Source organism: Macadamia integrifolia, chromosome 12 (assembly GCF_013358625.1).
Source record: "Macadamia integrifolia cultivar HAES 741 chromosome 12, SCU_Mint_v3, whole genome shotgun sequence".
In the NCBI taxonomy this organism is placed as follows: domain Eukaryota; kingdom Viridiplantae; phylum Streptophyta; class Magnoliopsida; order Proteales; family Proteaceae; genus Macadamia; species Macadamia integrifolia.
In genome coordinates this window covers 31,181,650-31,196,539 of record NC_056568.1, presented here as the reverse complement: position 1 = coordinate 31,196,539, position 14,890 = coordinate 31,181,650, and the positions used below count along the sequence as shown (strand labels likewise).

The following is a 14,890-nucleotide window of genomic DNA, read 5'->3' as shown; positions in this document are numbered from 1 at the left end:
TCAGATATGGATACCCTTAACTGATGTGAATTCGAATTTAGATTTTGACTATCCATTTACGCCTAGAGGACAAAACTTAGAATGTTATTCCACACCCATGATCCTTTCTTGAGTTGTATAGATTGATCCAAAATTGTTTTGTAGGAGCTGACGGAAAAACAAGCAACCTCCAAGAGTTTCAGAACTAAAACCTTATCGTGCGTAAAGCGACATCTTATGTTCATTCCACCCATGGCTTTTGGATGGCAAACTCTTGACCAAGATATCAAGGTTAATTTTTTACCCGACCCTGGAACTCCTCTCCAGATGTTGGCATTAGTGGCACCTATCTTTTTCCCAACCTAAACAGAAAACCAGAAGGAAGAACATAAGATGGGATGGAATTGAAGACACAACTGATTGAATCAAAATCGTCATTTCCACTTGAGTTAGGTGGTTGATTTTCCACCCCGCCAATCGAGTCCTGACTCAATTAACAATATTATGGAGAACAGAAGAGTAGGACACAAGGTCCTGTGTACTCCTGCAGAAACCAATCCATCTTCTTCCCCACCAAACAGGGGAATCAAATTCTATAAAGGGTATCACCTATTAATTAGTGGAGCAACATTAAGTACACAGAATACATTTCTTAGGATTTATATCCATCCATAGCTCCTGTTTCTACAGAGAATCTCAATTTACAGCCTATAAATCTAACACATACTCCAATTCAATAAAAAATGTCAGCTTACATCGGTCCATAATCCAACAGTTCCCACCTGAAGGGAGGGAGCATACAGAGAACCTCCGGTTGGCTTTTGAATAGCAGAGCCACACACACACAGACTGCAGCTATGGCCACCATTGACAGCATTGCAGGCCTGTATGACAGAAGTCTCCTTGAGTTGCCATAATAGACCAGCTGCTGATTGCACAGCTTGCAGTATTGCTGCATCACTCCCAACTGTGTCTTATCAATACCAAAGCCTGCAACTTTGCCTAATTTCAGTCCATTCGTTTGTTTCTTGCTAGTGTTGCAAACTGAGAGAACTCCAGGCATGTCGAGGATTACATGCCCAGCTTCTGATTTCTTATTAACTTTTCTGTGAACCAGATGGATGTAGGAGTAGTGCCCCCTCAGCCGGGCATAATCTTCTGGTGTGCAGCCTGTGTTATCACGAGCACTCTTCCACGCTTCAATCCCCACCTGAAAAAGAACTATGTTAGCATCTTAGAAGAGCAAACGAAACGACATAGAGAGCTAGGATATAAAAACCAAAATAAACAGTACGACGAAATGAAGGCATAGCCTGTGCTAGATGAGCAACCCGTGTTTGGACTGGTGACTTGAGCCACTCAAAATGCTGGATAATGATCAAGTGAAGGTATGGTGGACAGCCTGATAGTTAAATGACCAGTGTTTGGGCTGGTGTTTGAGGACTGAATCACTGAATTCATGATGTGACCATCCTGATAGCTAGATAGATAGGGTATGGCAAGCTGCATCTGGGCCAAACTTATAAGATGAACGAAGGATGCCGGAGGCATGTAAATATTTTCCGGTGCCAAACAAGCTGTCAAATGGCATACAGGGCCTGATATCCAAGCTTGGCTGGATAGGCTTACTAGCTACCTTTGTATGACATCTTTCAAAGAGGTGCTGATGATTAATCAGTTGGGATAGGGGGCCTACCATATACATATACAAAGTTTTCTGGGTGGGACACAAGGGCTACGCCAAGGCACAGGAAGGTGTGAAATGGCCCCTATGCCCCTCCTGGGGGCATGTGCTCCTGTGTCTGGGTGTAACCCCTGTGTCCTGCCCAGAAAACTCTATATATATAGTTTCTTCTGAACATCATGCCAGATTATAGATTTCTTAAATTCTGGCATTCTGCCATTGCTAAAATTAAAACTATCCTGGATGTGTAAATAACTATGATTTAAGGAAATACCGATCCAGGATCATCAGTTAATGCATCCAAAACATTCTCACAGCCATCTTTACTGGCTGCAACATGAAGAGGTGTCAAACCCGCAGGGCCAGCAACATCAGGTCTAAACAAGAAGTTATCAGAGCCTCGGTCGACCCACTGCTTTTGTCCAGATCCTGCTGTGTCCAAAACTTTGCCCGCTGTGTATCTCAACAGGAGTTCCACCAGTGGCCTACAATTTTTCCGCACAGCTCTGTGCAGAAGGCCCATCTCTGACAACGCAAGCTCAACAGAAGGATTCTCACTGGCATCCACAGTTCCATCAAACAGAATGTCTAGAAGTTTCTTGACTACAGCACACCAACTATGATCCATGGAGAACTCCATGATCCACTTGAAGCGCTTGAAAGGAAATACGGACAAGTTAGGGTCCATTTGACCCAGTCTAGACCTCACATGATTCCTATGCAGTAGCCATCCCATTTCATGTATAAAGTCCACAGCCTGATTGTTTGCTTCCATCTCAATAGTTCCCCCAACATCATTATCAGTCTCCGCCACCTCTATTACACTCTCCAGCATACGGATCTCCGAACATACATCTTGCTCAGCAACAATGAAAGGAAAGAAAGCTCCACTAAGACCATGATCTTCAACCTGGATGGGTTCAAACAACCAAAATCATCAGCAAACAGAAAAAATTGAGATGGAGTAGCAAGCAAGATAGAGATGCTACAAATTGTATTGCCAATTGTACTCTTGAACATACACATACAGATGGAGAGTCTGCACACTGTTAGTTGTTAAGGACCCATTATTGCAAATTCTGGACGACCAGAAAATCAAGGTCAAGAAAAACGAGAGAAGAAAGGCCAGATATTGAATGGTCACAATTTCTCAAGGCATGGTTGATTTTTGACAGTAAAGTTTCAACATGGGATCCATAAATTGATGAACCCAACCTTTCCCCACCCCCACCAAAACATGCAAGATACAGATAATGACTATACATCTATGCACCCACTACTAAAGTCTAAGAATTCATTGGTGAAAGAAATTAAGATAACAGGATTTATTGCAGTCTACAACATAGGTCACTAGTAAAATAATGAAGATAACAGGTTTCACAAGAGCAGCAGAAGATAATTGTACCTCGATGAATCCTCTTCCCATTACTTCAGGAATGTTGCAAGGGAAGCTGAGGCACTGGAGCTCATCTTGCTCCTTGACGGTATCTGTGTCCACTAAAAAGTCATGAGTAGCTTCCTCGACCAAATAATTTCCTTCAAGTGCACAAAGTAACCTGAAAATAAGAATATAGTCAAGTATCTTTCAGCTTACCATAGTCAACTATCTTTCCGCTTACCAAACCCAGAATTGTAAAACCATGCCCAGTGACGGACCTGACCTGAAACTGGGTAATGTAGACTCGGTTCAACCATTAGGTAGAGGCAAGTCAACACAATATCACCAGAAAGAGAATATGCCACGTACACCTGTTTTTCATATAACATTTACAGGAGGCCAATGCATAGATACCCCTTCTTTGGGTAAGAAATTCTGGCGATACAGGCCCATTGACATTATGGGCCACAAAATCTGGTGGGTCCCACTGTTTTATACTGGTGATGCTGTTGTTGAAGATAACCCCCATAAATCCATGGAGGTGGCATTTTTTTTTCTATATATCACAAGGACTAATGGACTTTAGGGGAAAATCCCAAACAGTTGTGTAATCAGACACAATCCTGGACTAAGGGTTCTGCAGTCCACCTTGGACAGTTTTACCAAAATCCAAATGGTTTGAACAGTACTGTCCAGGTCTTGAAACTCTGAGTACCAAAACAAATCAACATAAAAGTGCCTAGGAGATGGTCCAACCATCTGTTCCGGTTTTAAAATACTGATCTGACCAACCACACCAACCTCTTCCCCCAAACCCAACCAAAAGTGAGGGAGCGAGACAAAGAAACTCAAGACTTGTAACAAACCAAAAAACTGTACTGAAAAAAATCTTCCCCAGAAGAAAGAGGTGGTGAAGAGGCAGGAGACATTCACAAAAGGATGGTGGACTACCTCATTGTGGGCCGAGACAAATTAGATCCTTTAACAATGAACCGAGTTTCCTCCGACACGGAAACTGCGATTGGCATGATGCTAGTTATCCTGCAACAACTGTGACTATTGAGAGGCAATGATGTGTCCAGAACAACCTGACCTGCAACACAGAGAGACAGCATCAGAAACCTCAACCTCTCATCAGGAACCTTAATAGTAAAACAAACAAAAAAGATCAAGCCAAACAAAATTTTCCAACAAACCATTGTAGATGAAAGCTATTTGATGCTTCACCCTGACATACACCCATCCCGTTCTCCAGAAAGTATCATCAGAGGCATCCAACAGCCTACTTAAACTGGATCTCAGATCACAGCACATCTGTATTTGTGAATAAAACTATAAAATCAATATTGCCTCCAAATAGGACAAGCTTTACATTCCACATATTGACATCAAAGCACAAGAAGCACACCTCTTCCCATGTGGACTCAGCCATACAAAGATAAATTGTCAGAACAATACAACCAGGCCTGATGTAGCTCTCTATGTCTGTAGGACTGTGGGACAACCAATCAAGGATCTGCAAAATTTGAAGTACTTCACATCAGCAGGAAATGGAAAAGAAAAAGGAAAGTAAAACGGTCTCAATTAAAAACAAATTGTTAAGGCCTAAAAGTACCTGAGCTCGCAAAACAAGAGGAAAATCACTTGGTTCTTTGCCAAAGAGTTTGAACACAATCCGATCTGTCCGGCTCTGTAGTTTAAAAAAAAAACTCTACAAGGTTATTTCAAATTCAAATGGGCATGCTTCAAACATGCATTCCATGCATGTGCATCTCTCCCACTTCTCTGATTGCCTGCATCATGGTTCAAAATTTCGAACGAAATGTAAAAATTTCAATGGCATAATTTGGTTTCGACCTTGGTTGAAACAAAAAAACACATGTGAATTGAGGGGTCTTCAATGTTTTGATTTTTCACCGAAATGGGCCATATTTTGATGCCATTTTTGCCATTTCAGTGGTGTCTTTTGGTTTCAACCAGGGTCGAAACTGAAATCTTGAACCTTGGTCTGCATATATGTGTTTGTGTGTGTCAGAGAAAGGGGCAGAGTAAATGTTGTCAACTTAATCACTCTTACTGAAGTTATTGTCATCATATTTGGCAAAAAAATAACATAAGCCAATAAAGGACACGCCTGCTCATGAAGCATAGAGTGACCAATTTATCTCTGATTACCAACAAATATACCTGAGCATCTCCATTTGAACTAGATGGCGAATGCGTAGATACTGCATCTGAATTCCCACTTGTCTGAGGTGGGCTTGACTGGTGAGAATCCTGCTGCATCCAAGAAGGGCAATTAAGTCCAGAGACCTGTGACCTGTCTAAGTCTTCTACACAATCTTGCGAGTCATTATAGACGTTATTCAGGTCAATGTTGTTTAATTTGATCCTCCCATTGGTAGACTGTGTGACCGCTGCCTTGGCAGGAAGGCTGTCTCTTATTGGAAACAAAGTTGTGGGTTTTGGAGGAGGTACATTTTGCAGAGGTCCACCATGATCACCTGTAATATTTCTTTTCTGTGGCACCTCCGATATTGCTAAATCAACATATTGGTCAATATGCCCATTTTGAGAGCATTGAGCAAAAGTACTTGTATTGGTTTTAGTAGTTGAGCCCAAATGTCCAGTAGCTTCTCGCCCATTCACAAGCAAACTGGGTGCTGCTTCTGATGATGTTCCGGCAGAAGTCCCAACCTTCACCATATCTTGAGATTCATGTAGAATCCCCGATGTGTTTCTCCCATCAAATGTACCAGCAAGGCTGGCAAGGCTCCTCAAAAGATGAGACACAAGATCTTGATCCTTTGCCTGATCTGAGCTGTTTGCTGCAATTAGTATGAGAATTGATCAATTGCCAGTATAATATGGCCACCACAAAAGAAAAATCAGAGGCAACAAAGCACCAGCAACATAAAAAAACTAGTCAAGGAAAATGCTGAAGCACAACAATTCAGATTCGTTCAAACTATCAAAAAACGCAGAACAAGAAGTACCCAAAAATATCCACAAGGTTAGTTAAAATCAACCCCAATTATTAAGTTCACATTGAATTCAAAAACATCTTCTATAATCATACTCAACCAACAAGGGCTTTAATTATTTCAAATTTACCCAAGAAGACAGCAACAACTTATCACCCATCTTTTTCTCCCTTCTCTTTAATCTACAGAAGACAGAGAAGCAACAGTTGCATTAACATGTTCGGGTGTAAGGTAAACAGTTAAACTGCTCAAGTCAACAATTTTGACTGCTTCCAAATCAATTGGTGAACCACTTAAGTATAGGCTGAATTCAAATTTACATTGCCAAAGGAAATTGAAAGAGCACCAATTGAAGAAAATGAGCCTGAAGTTGAAGATAAAGCTGAAATGATCCCAGTGAACTGTGACAATAAACAAGATAATACTTGAAGCTTCAAAGACGGAAGGTCAAGCAAGAGGTAGATGACTCATGGGTATTTCTTGACCATAAACTGCGACAACAGGAATTTTCAAAAAAAAAAAAAAAAAAAAGGAAAACTGAATCAGAGTTTACGTTTATACACATAGGAAATTTTACTAAAAATATACATTTACACCCAGAAGATCAGTTTTTTATATTCTTCCTATTTTGATGACAGAGGCTTTGGGTAAGCTGCTTCCAAGGGTTGAGGTAGGAGCTGTTTTGAGGGGTTTAACACTAACCTAAGAGGCCCAAAGGCAAGATCACCTCACTTTCCTGGCAACACCAAGGTATGCAGTCTCAACAAGAAGTACAGACTTGAAGGGTGTTCACCATAACCACTCAATACAAAACAGGAGGGGGAAAAAAATTGGCCTAGGATGTCTCAACCCATCTTGATCAAGAGAACCTGAGACAGTTGAAACACACCAAGAGACTTTGGCAGCAGCAGCAGCAGAAGAAGAAGAAATTGCATGGCAGCATTGACAACCAATGTGGCAGCAACAACGATGACGGCAATAGCAACAGTGGTGACGGCTATGAAGTCCTGGAGAAACCCCCAAGGCCTAGACCATGTTACTTCCCCCTCCTCTTTCCTCTTTTATAGTTTGAGTAAATGATCATGTAGTCCGTCCACCCATGGAAGCTCCCCCACACTGACCACCTAACGGGCCACATAGAAGGATAATTTGGAAAATCCAACTGTTGAATAGAAAGGGTATATCTAGATTGGTTCCATGTCAATTTTCAAAGCAAAACTCAATCATTTATCAGCCATGTATTGGCATCATTCCATTGTGCTTTTTGCCATTTATTTATTTTTCAAAATGTAATGGCTCTTCAAAGTTTTATACTGCCACATGGCCAAATCTAATTGAGTTCAAAATGACAGGTATTCAGGGTAGTATTGGGCATACTTGTACACAAAATCTAGCCCCTAATTGATCTGCCACGTGGCAGATATAGGCAAGGATTAAAGTATTGGTATCGGTTATCGTACCGGATGGGTGATTTTAAAAAGTGTATTGTATCGTCATAATGTATTGGAATCAGAGGGACACAAGACACACTAAAGATACGCATGGAAATGGTCAAGAACTACATGGATGTGCTTATGATACATATATCATGTAATATATAAATATGTATCAGCTTGATGCAAGGATTTGAGGTGTTTTTACCACTTTCGCCCAAATCTATTTCAATCCACGATTTGAGTACTGTAAATCCCAAAACATGTTGAAATGGTGAAGATTATGGTAATTTTTTTGTTAGATGATTTCTTCAAACCCTTGGCCCGATTCAAAACAAGCTTCCAGAAAGTCATTTGAGGTGGCATGACCATGTTCAACAGAGGCCTTGGGATGCTCAAGTAAGGAGGAATTATCAGATTCAGATGGAAAGAGCTAAAAAACTAAGGGCAGACCTAAATGACCATAGTAGTAAGGAAGGACCATGCAGAGTTTAGGTCTTGACTCTAGTACGACCTCAAAAAGGGTTGTTTGTGATGTGGATCCGGGGTTCGATAACCCGATTGGGATCGCTTATGGGCCCACCCAATGAACAAAAGTGCAAATAATAGGAAAGCAAGGGTAATCTTGTAATAGCCAGAATTTCCTAAGGTTTAAATGGGTAAGGAAGAGAGGACCTAATAGGGATTAGTATTTATTTTTCAAGGACATAATTGGAAGCACAGTTAAGGCAAAGGCTAGGGTAATAAGGGAGATAAGTAGGGGTATTTTGGACCTAAGTGAAATAAAATAAAGCAACAAAGAATAGTGGGGGGAAAGACTTGTCTTCAAGCTCATGACTTCCCAGCCACATACGAAACCAGAAACCTGCAGTAATAGGAGGGTCTTCTGATGGAGATAACGCCTTCCATTCTGATCAATCCAGCCCAAAAATTTCAGATGAGGCATTGCCACACCATATTTTATTGATTCCATAAAGAACTAATCGCAAACATCAACCGAGCATAGAGTATATTAATCCCTGAAATCAGATCTGGATATCTTCACAGTTGCAGGTTCCTTCAAAGGCTTGAATCTCGGAGCAAAGGAAGCTTTTGGAGATGAATCTCTAGGGTATGAATCGTCTTTAGGGTAAGTAACAGCATACCAACTCTCAAATAAAGAGGGTTAGAGATGAGGGAGATTGACCGAATCTCTCTCAGGCCTACTGGTTCAAAGGGGAGAGAGAGAGAGAAGTCGAACAACTTCATTCTTCAAATCTGTTCAACGAATTGGGTTATACGCAAGGATTAAAGTATCGGTATCGGTCGCCGTATCGATCGGCCAAAATTAAGATACGTATCGGAGGGTATCGTATCATATCGGAGATACATTAAGATACGCTAAAGATACACACATAAATGGGTATGAAACATTTTTTTAAACACTTTTGCATAAAGAATTTATTAAAAAAAGCTATTGATAACATGTATTATGCATAAACACTAAATTAAGGGTATCGTACTAAGAATTCAAGGTCTGTAGTTGTCCCATAAATGTAAAATCTTTGTTTCCAACCTTGATTTCCACTTTAGTTAGAGAGAAATATGGCTGACAGCAACTTTGGAACAAAAACCCTTCAAAAAATCTTTTTTTTTTTCTGAAAAATTACCCATATTGGCCATTATATGACCGTAGCGCCGATACGTATCGATACTCATCGATACATACCGATATATATCTATATCGATACTCACCGATACGTGCTGATATATACCGATACGTACCGATACTCACCGATACGTACCAATACATACCAAAATATACATTTTACCTCAATTTTATATTTTTCATAGAGTCGTATCGAGGCAGGTCATATCGTATCGATGTGTATTAGTGGTGTATTGATGCATATCGGTATGTATTGTAGGATATATATCGATACGAAATGATTTAAAAAATTCAATGTATCGTATCGGTGTGTATCGTATCGGCCGACTAAATTTAAGATACGTATCAGAGGGTATCGTATCGGTATCGGAGATACTTAAAACCATGACTTATACGCCTATTCATAATAAACAAAATTAAAAGCTTCCTAATTGAAACCTAAAACTGGAATAGAAATAAAATCTCCTAACTACCTCCTAAAACTTAGACTAACAAAAATAGAAACACAATAAAACTCATATTGGAAATTCCCTACTTGTCTAATAACTATCCAAAAATAAAAGATTACATATATTTCCCAAATAAAATAAGTCCTAAATAATTAAAATATCCTACAACACCCAAAAACCCTATTGGACCCAATTCATCTCACTCTAAATTGCCAGAAGGGTCAATCCGGTTCAGCCACGAACCTACATTAGTTTGGACTTTGGAGGGAAAGGATCCATGTAGCCGACCCCATTTAGGTAGAGGATGTTTTTGAGGTGTTGCTGTGTTCCTTTCTTTTTACTTTTCCTTTTTCTTGTTTCTTTTTTTTCCCTCCCACGGATCCATGTAGCTTACCCCATTTAGTTGGGAAAAGGGTGAGTTGTTATTGTTGTTGATTTCTTCAAACCCATATCAAAGAGAAAAACAAGTTTTCAAGGCCTTCAGTTGCTCTCATCTTGTATCTCATAGTATTAAAGAGGTGTATCAAGTGTGTCTTACCTCTATCGGACCATATAGGTCTTGTATCGAACTGTATAAGAACTAAAATAGGTATCATTGGTAAGTATCGTAATGGTATTTACCATATGATATTGTCTGATACGATACTTAACCATACTTAAACCACTGCATATAGGGTCCAAGTGTCCAACCATCTAAAATCCCATATGGTCGGGGACATGATTACTACTTTATTTATAATGGACTATGCTTCGAACATTATCTTGCATATATCCTAATAATATTCATGCATATCTACAGCGTATCTTGTGTCCCTTAGCATCTCTCTAATAAGTCTTAGAGACAAGGTTCGAAGTTCCATAAGCCACAGTTTAACTTTTGTGAAACTATGAAATTTCAACCAAAACAGATTTCAACTGCTGATTTCAAGGCCCAAATGGCCAAATTAGATCCCCAAAACTTCTAGAAAGCTCTATTTTAGGCCCTCTAAATATAGTGGAACCCTCAGATTGTAATAAAGCATACCCAAAATAGAAGTTTGGTTTTGGACCCTAACTTGGTAGGGTACTTTGCATGTTGTTGCATAATTTCTCTAATACAACCAATTCTACACAAAATTTGGTAAATATGCCTATGGAATAAATAAACATAAAATTAGAAACCATTCCATAATTATCAAATGTTATACATGGTTCGTTAAAAATATAAGGGAGTGATTTGGCTAAATATCACAAAAACTGAATTTTTCTAGGAAATTTCCCTCTTTAAAGTCAGAACTGTCAAAACTAGCAAAACAGGTGAAAATTTCAACCAATTACGATCAAAACATGTGGCGCCTTAGCATCCAAGCAATAGTGAAACAGCAAGGCGCGTTGTTGCCTTGTTTATTTTACTTTTATTTTTTTACTAACATAAATTAAATTCTCTTTTGAACTCATTTATTGACTTCTGCATATTGATATGGTACAACACGATAATAGAAGCATGCTTTAAAGTATGTACAAAAATAAATAAATAAAAACGAAAATAAGGGACTTCAACTTCCACCCCAAAGGTCTAAACCTTTCGAGCCTCAGACTCTACAAGCAGAACTGTGATAAATCCAGCAGTGGTGACTCCAGCAGGCAACTACTCTGGCAGGCCGCGATTCTCTTAGACTCCGATGACAGGTACCTTCTCCTCCTCTTTTTTTCCCTTCATTCCTCTTCTCCTTTTTTTCCCTTCTTCAGTTCTGCTTTCCTTTTTTTTTACCCTCCTTTTTTTTTTTTTCCATTATGGTGCATTACTCTGTTCTTCTTCTTAACATTTGCCTTTCTATTTCAACCAATCTATCATTTTATCTTGAACTTAATTGCATATATTCTTTATTTGGTAGCATATATTCTGTAATATATAATCTGTACTGTTCCTTCCACATGGCAAACTAGTGGTAATAGTAGCATGTATACCATTGCTTACCTTGTTCTACTGCAAAATTTATCAGGCATGCTGTGGAAAGTCAAATTGTGAACAGTTTAGTGTGTTCTTACATAGTACAATGATATATGTTTATGAAGCATGCTGTTGGAAAGTCATGCTGCGAAAAGTTTAGTGTGTTCTTACATACTGACACCTAGGTAGGCACCTTGTCGCCTAAGCGCTTAGGCAAACCGGCAAGGTGGAAGAGGGTCTATCTATCCAAAGGACAAAACTGATGGTGGAAAGTGTCCTCGCAAAAGTTAAAATAAATGCCATGTCATCCATGTTCCCACATCTGTTATTGACCACTTGAAGAAGGAAATTTTTTGAAATGGCAAAGATGGTCTAAACGAACACCACTTCATTGACGAGGCTTCAAAAATGCATACTTAAAAAGGAAAAGGGAGGTGGCTTCGAGAATTTGTAATTCAAGAACAAAGCATATACGGTAAAAAAGGGCAATAAGAAGAGCAACCCAGTGCATGAGGCTTCTGCTACTGCAGGGTCTGGGAAGGGCAAATATACACAGCCTTAACCCCTGCTTCGCATGAGAGGTTGTTTCCAAGTTTCGAACCTGTGACCAGCATGTTGCAATAGTGAAACTTAACTGTCGCGCTACAGGCTCACCCATATGGTAAAAAGGGCATATGGTTTGTGAAAGAGAAGGCCAGCATTCAGGAAGAGTCATTACATCCAAATCCGAGCGTAAATATTCGGGATAGGACAGCTAGGAAGTACAAGGTTACTATTAGGTGAGTCTATGGAAGAGGGTATTTAGGATCAACTGAACATATTTCCTTATAGTTTATCTTCTTTTTTCTTTTTTGTTTTTTCCTTTTTTAATGGAGAATGTATTCAACTTCAATGAACATTAATCCAAAAGGAAGAAGAGGCTGCTAGGACCAAGAGAGAAAATCCTACTGATGACATTAGCTGGTTTGATGAGCGAGAATATTACTGTTGATCATTAAACATTAATGTGGAACACAGGAAAATATGAAGCTGAATGGCAGCAACTTATCATGTTTGTACTCATAGCAAGCATAGTCATCCCATCTACTATCCTTCATCCACACAGAAACCTCCTTTCCCTCCCTTCATAAGCATGCTTGGCAGCAGAAGAAATTTCTCAATAACATATGACAGAATAAGTGACCAGTAGGAGTGCAAAGCAGAATAAAGTTGGGAGGAACCAAGTGAATTGGCAAAGAGGCTTGAACGGGAGTGAGTATCAACAGCTCAACATCTTGATAAAGAAGCCACTTTTACAATTGTAGAACATAAGCTGAGGTACTTACAATGCATATTGGAGAGGATCCTTAGTAGACTCATCAATAGATAACTACTAGCCTTATCATCATTCAAGGCACTTCCACTGACACCAGCATCAGGATGTGTTTTTCTTCTCCTCCTATTATGGCCTGCCAAACGTCTCCGACAACTTCTCTTACCTTCATCAAACTCTTGAAGAACATGAAACCTGCACAGATGTGAACTAAGTAGCATTTAACCATGGACAAGACACTTTGCAAACATAACTCAGCAATCAAAAACACCACCCACTGTTAATGGAAAAAAACAACCTCACATAAAAATTTTCAGAACACTGAGATTAATAGGTGCATGGCCTCACAAGAACTTGCCAGTAAGTCATAATTTCCCCTTCAATGGCACATATATAAGATATAAAGTGATTTCTAGATGCCGCCTATACTATCCATCTGTACTTGTATGGGAAATGAGCCCATTCACCATCACAAGTAGAGACATAGGGCAATCTTGTATTATATTGAAAAACAAGAAGCAGCACAAAGCAAGCTTCAACTGGACGTTTACCTGCTGCACTGCTGACAGAACCGCTGCATAACATTCCCTACTAGTGCCCCGCTGGCTTTGGAGTGTATTTCACAGACCTTGTGTCGTCTGTGGTAGTCTTTGGCATTGCTCAGGTCGCCTCCACAATCCTCTACCTGACAAACCGCACGGTTCGAAGAAGCCCCAATAAGTTTGGTCTTCTTCCCATTATTTCCCTCACAATTGGCAACCTCCCCTTCTGTGGTTGGATAACCATGCCCACCAAGCTTCAAAGTGAGGGACCCTTCTTCTTCATCTCCAACCACAATAACTCTCCTCCGCTTTTCCAACTCCCTTTTGCCTCTCTCACTCCCTGGATTTGTGTCATCAGAACAAGAGGATGAACTATTTGACATCCCACAAGCTTCAGGGATTCCCGAACTAACTGGGAACAACTGTCTGCTCTTGCAATCGTACGGGACAGAATTCAGCGGGGTAGCAATGAAAAGATCTCCATCCCATTTCCAATCATTTAAATCCCATTCGAAACTATTTTTTCCAACCCCCATCAGATCCTTCTCCTTCAACACAAAGTTGGACGAAGCCGGATGGTAAAAATGACGTCCTTCAGCCCCAATTTTGGTCTCCATCGATACTTAACCCCAAAAATTTAGTAAATCTTACCTCAACAAACAAATCACAGAACCCAAAAGCAACAGAAACCCTAAAAATACAGAATCTAAAACCCAAATCGAGTTGAAGATCATTAACTCCGATCAATCAGACATAAAGCCTAGGCTTCTCCTAATCCGCTTCGGTACGTCCCCAAAAATCCAAACAAAGTACACCACCATATCCGAGGATCCAAACAAGAGCAATCCACATGCCAACAACTCCAATTGACACACCCAAAATTCCCACAAAGTCAGCAACAAGAAGGGAAAGTGATTTCTAGAGCTAAGAACACGAAAGATAGTAATCAATCTCCACACGAAACTCCATCAACCAAAAAATATTTTTAAAAAAAAAAAAATTTTACAGATACGCAATTAAGCAGCTAACGATTCAAGAAGAAATAAACAGTGACAGTTGCAGTGAAGTTTTTCACCGAGTAAGATCGATCTCCGGAAGGAAATTGCCAGCAAAATCTAAAGAATGATGGAGAACATCCTTTCTTCATCAGCGCAACACAGAAACTGAGAGAGATGGAAGCCAAAAAAGTTCAGAGACACTTCGGAGACGATACAAAAGCGGTTTTGTCGTCAGTACTTTATCATTTATGACGCCACTGAGAGGAATCCCAGGCCCCCCCACTTTCCTTATCGCTCGTTCTCGTTCTTCGTCTGTGCCTCTGGTATGCTGTTAGCCTGTTACAGTAAAAAAAATAATAATAATAATAACAAAAAAAAAATTATAAATTTAGTTTACTTTGTCTTTTGACGGTGAGATTTGGCCCTCTACGCCCAGACACTGGCCGTACCCCCAGCCCTTAGCATTGGTTGATGCCTCTGTTTACTCTCTCATTGGTCCACACTGATTCACACAATGAAGTAATAATTATTGTAATTCATTACATATAAATCC

General features: G+C 39.8%; 1 protein-coding gene across 1 annotated transcript; it reads right to left on the bottom strand.

Moving 5' to 3' along the window:
• Positions 1 to 570: 570 nt before the first annotated feature.
• On the bottom strand, positions 571 to 14,643 carry LOC122057554 (squamosa promoter-binding-like protein 12). Its single transcript, XM_042619692.1, has 11 exons — positions 14,415 to 14,643; positions 13,349 to 14,263; positions 12,811 to 12,992; positions 5,229 to 5,869; positions 4,657 to 4,731; positions 4,450 to 4,557; positions 4,238 to 4,355; positions 3,993 to 4,134; positions 3,069 to 3,219; positions 1,938 to 2,573; positions 571 to 1,189 (listed from the first exon to the last, which is right to left on the bottom strand). The coding sequence occupies exons 2-11, from the start codon at positions 13,954 to 13,956 to the stop codon at positions 731 to 733; spliced, it is 3,120 nt and encodes a 1,039-aa protein (XP_042475626.1). The 5' UTR covers positions 13,957 to 14,263; positions 14,415 to 14,643; the 3' UTR covers positions 571 to 730.
• Between the last annotated feature and the right edge of the window lie 247 nt (positions 14,644 to 14,890).

Bases quoted from the DNA above. Each gene is read 5' to 3' on its own strand.
- LOC122057554 (XM_042619692.1), bottom strand. From the start codon at position 13,956: ATGGAGACCAAAATTGGGGCTGAAGGACGTCATTTTTACCATCCGGCT. The intron at 5,870-12,810 runs GTAAGTACCTCA...TACTAATTGCAG, and splicing joins GATCCTCTCCAATATGCATT to CAAACAGCTCAGATCAGGCA. The intron at 3,220-3,992 runs GTAGTCCACCAT...TCTTATTTTCAG, and splicing joins TTGTCTCGGCCCACAATGAG to GTTACTTTGTGCACTTGAAG.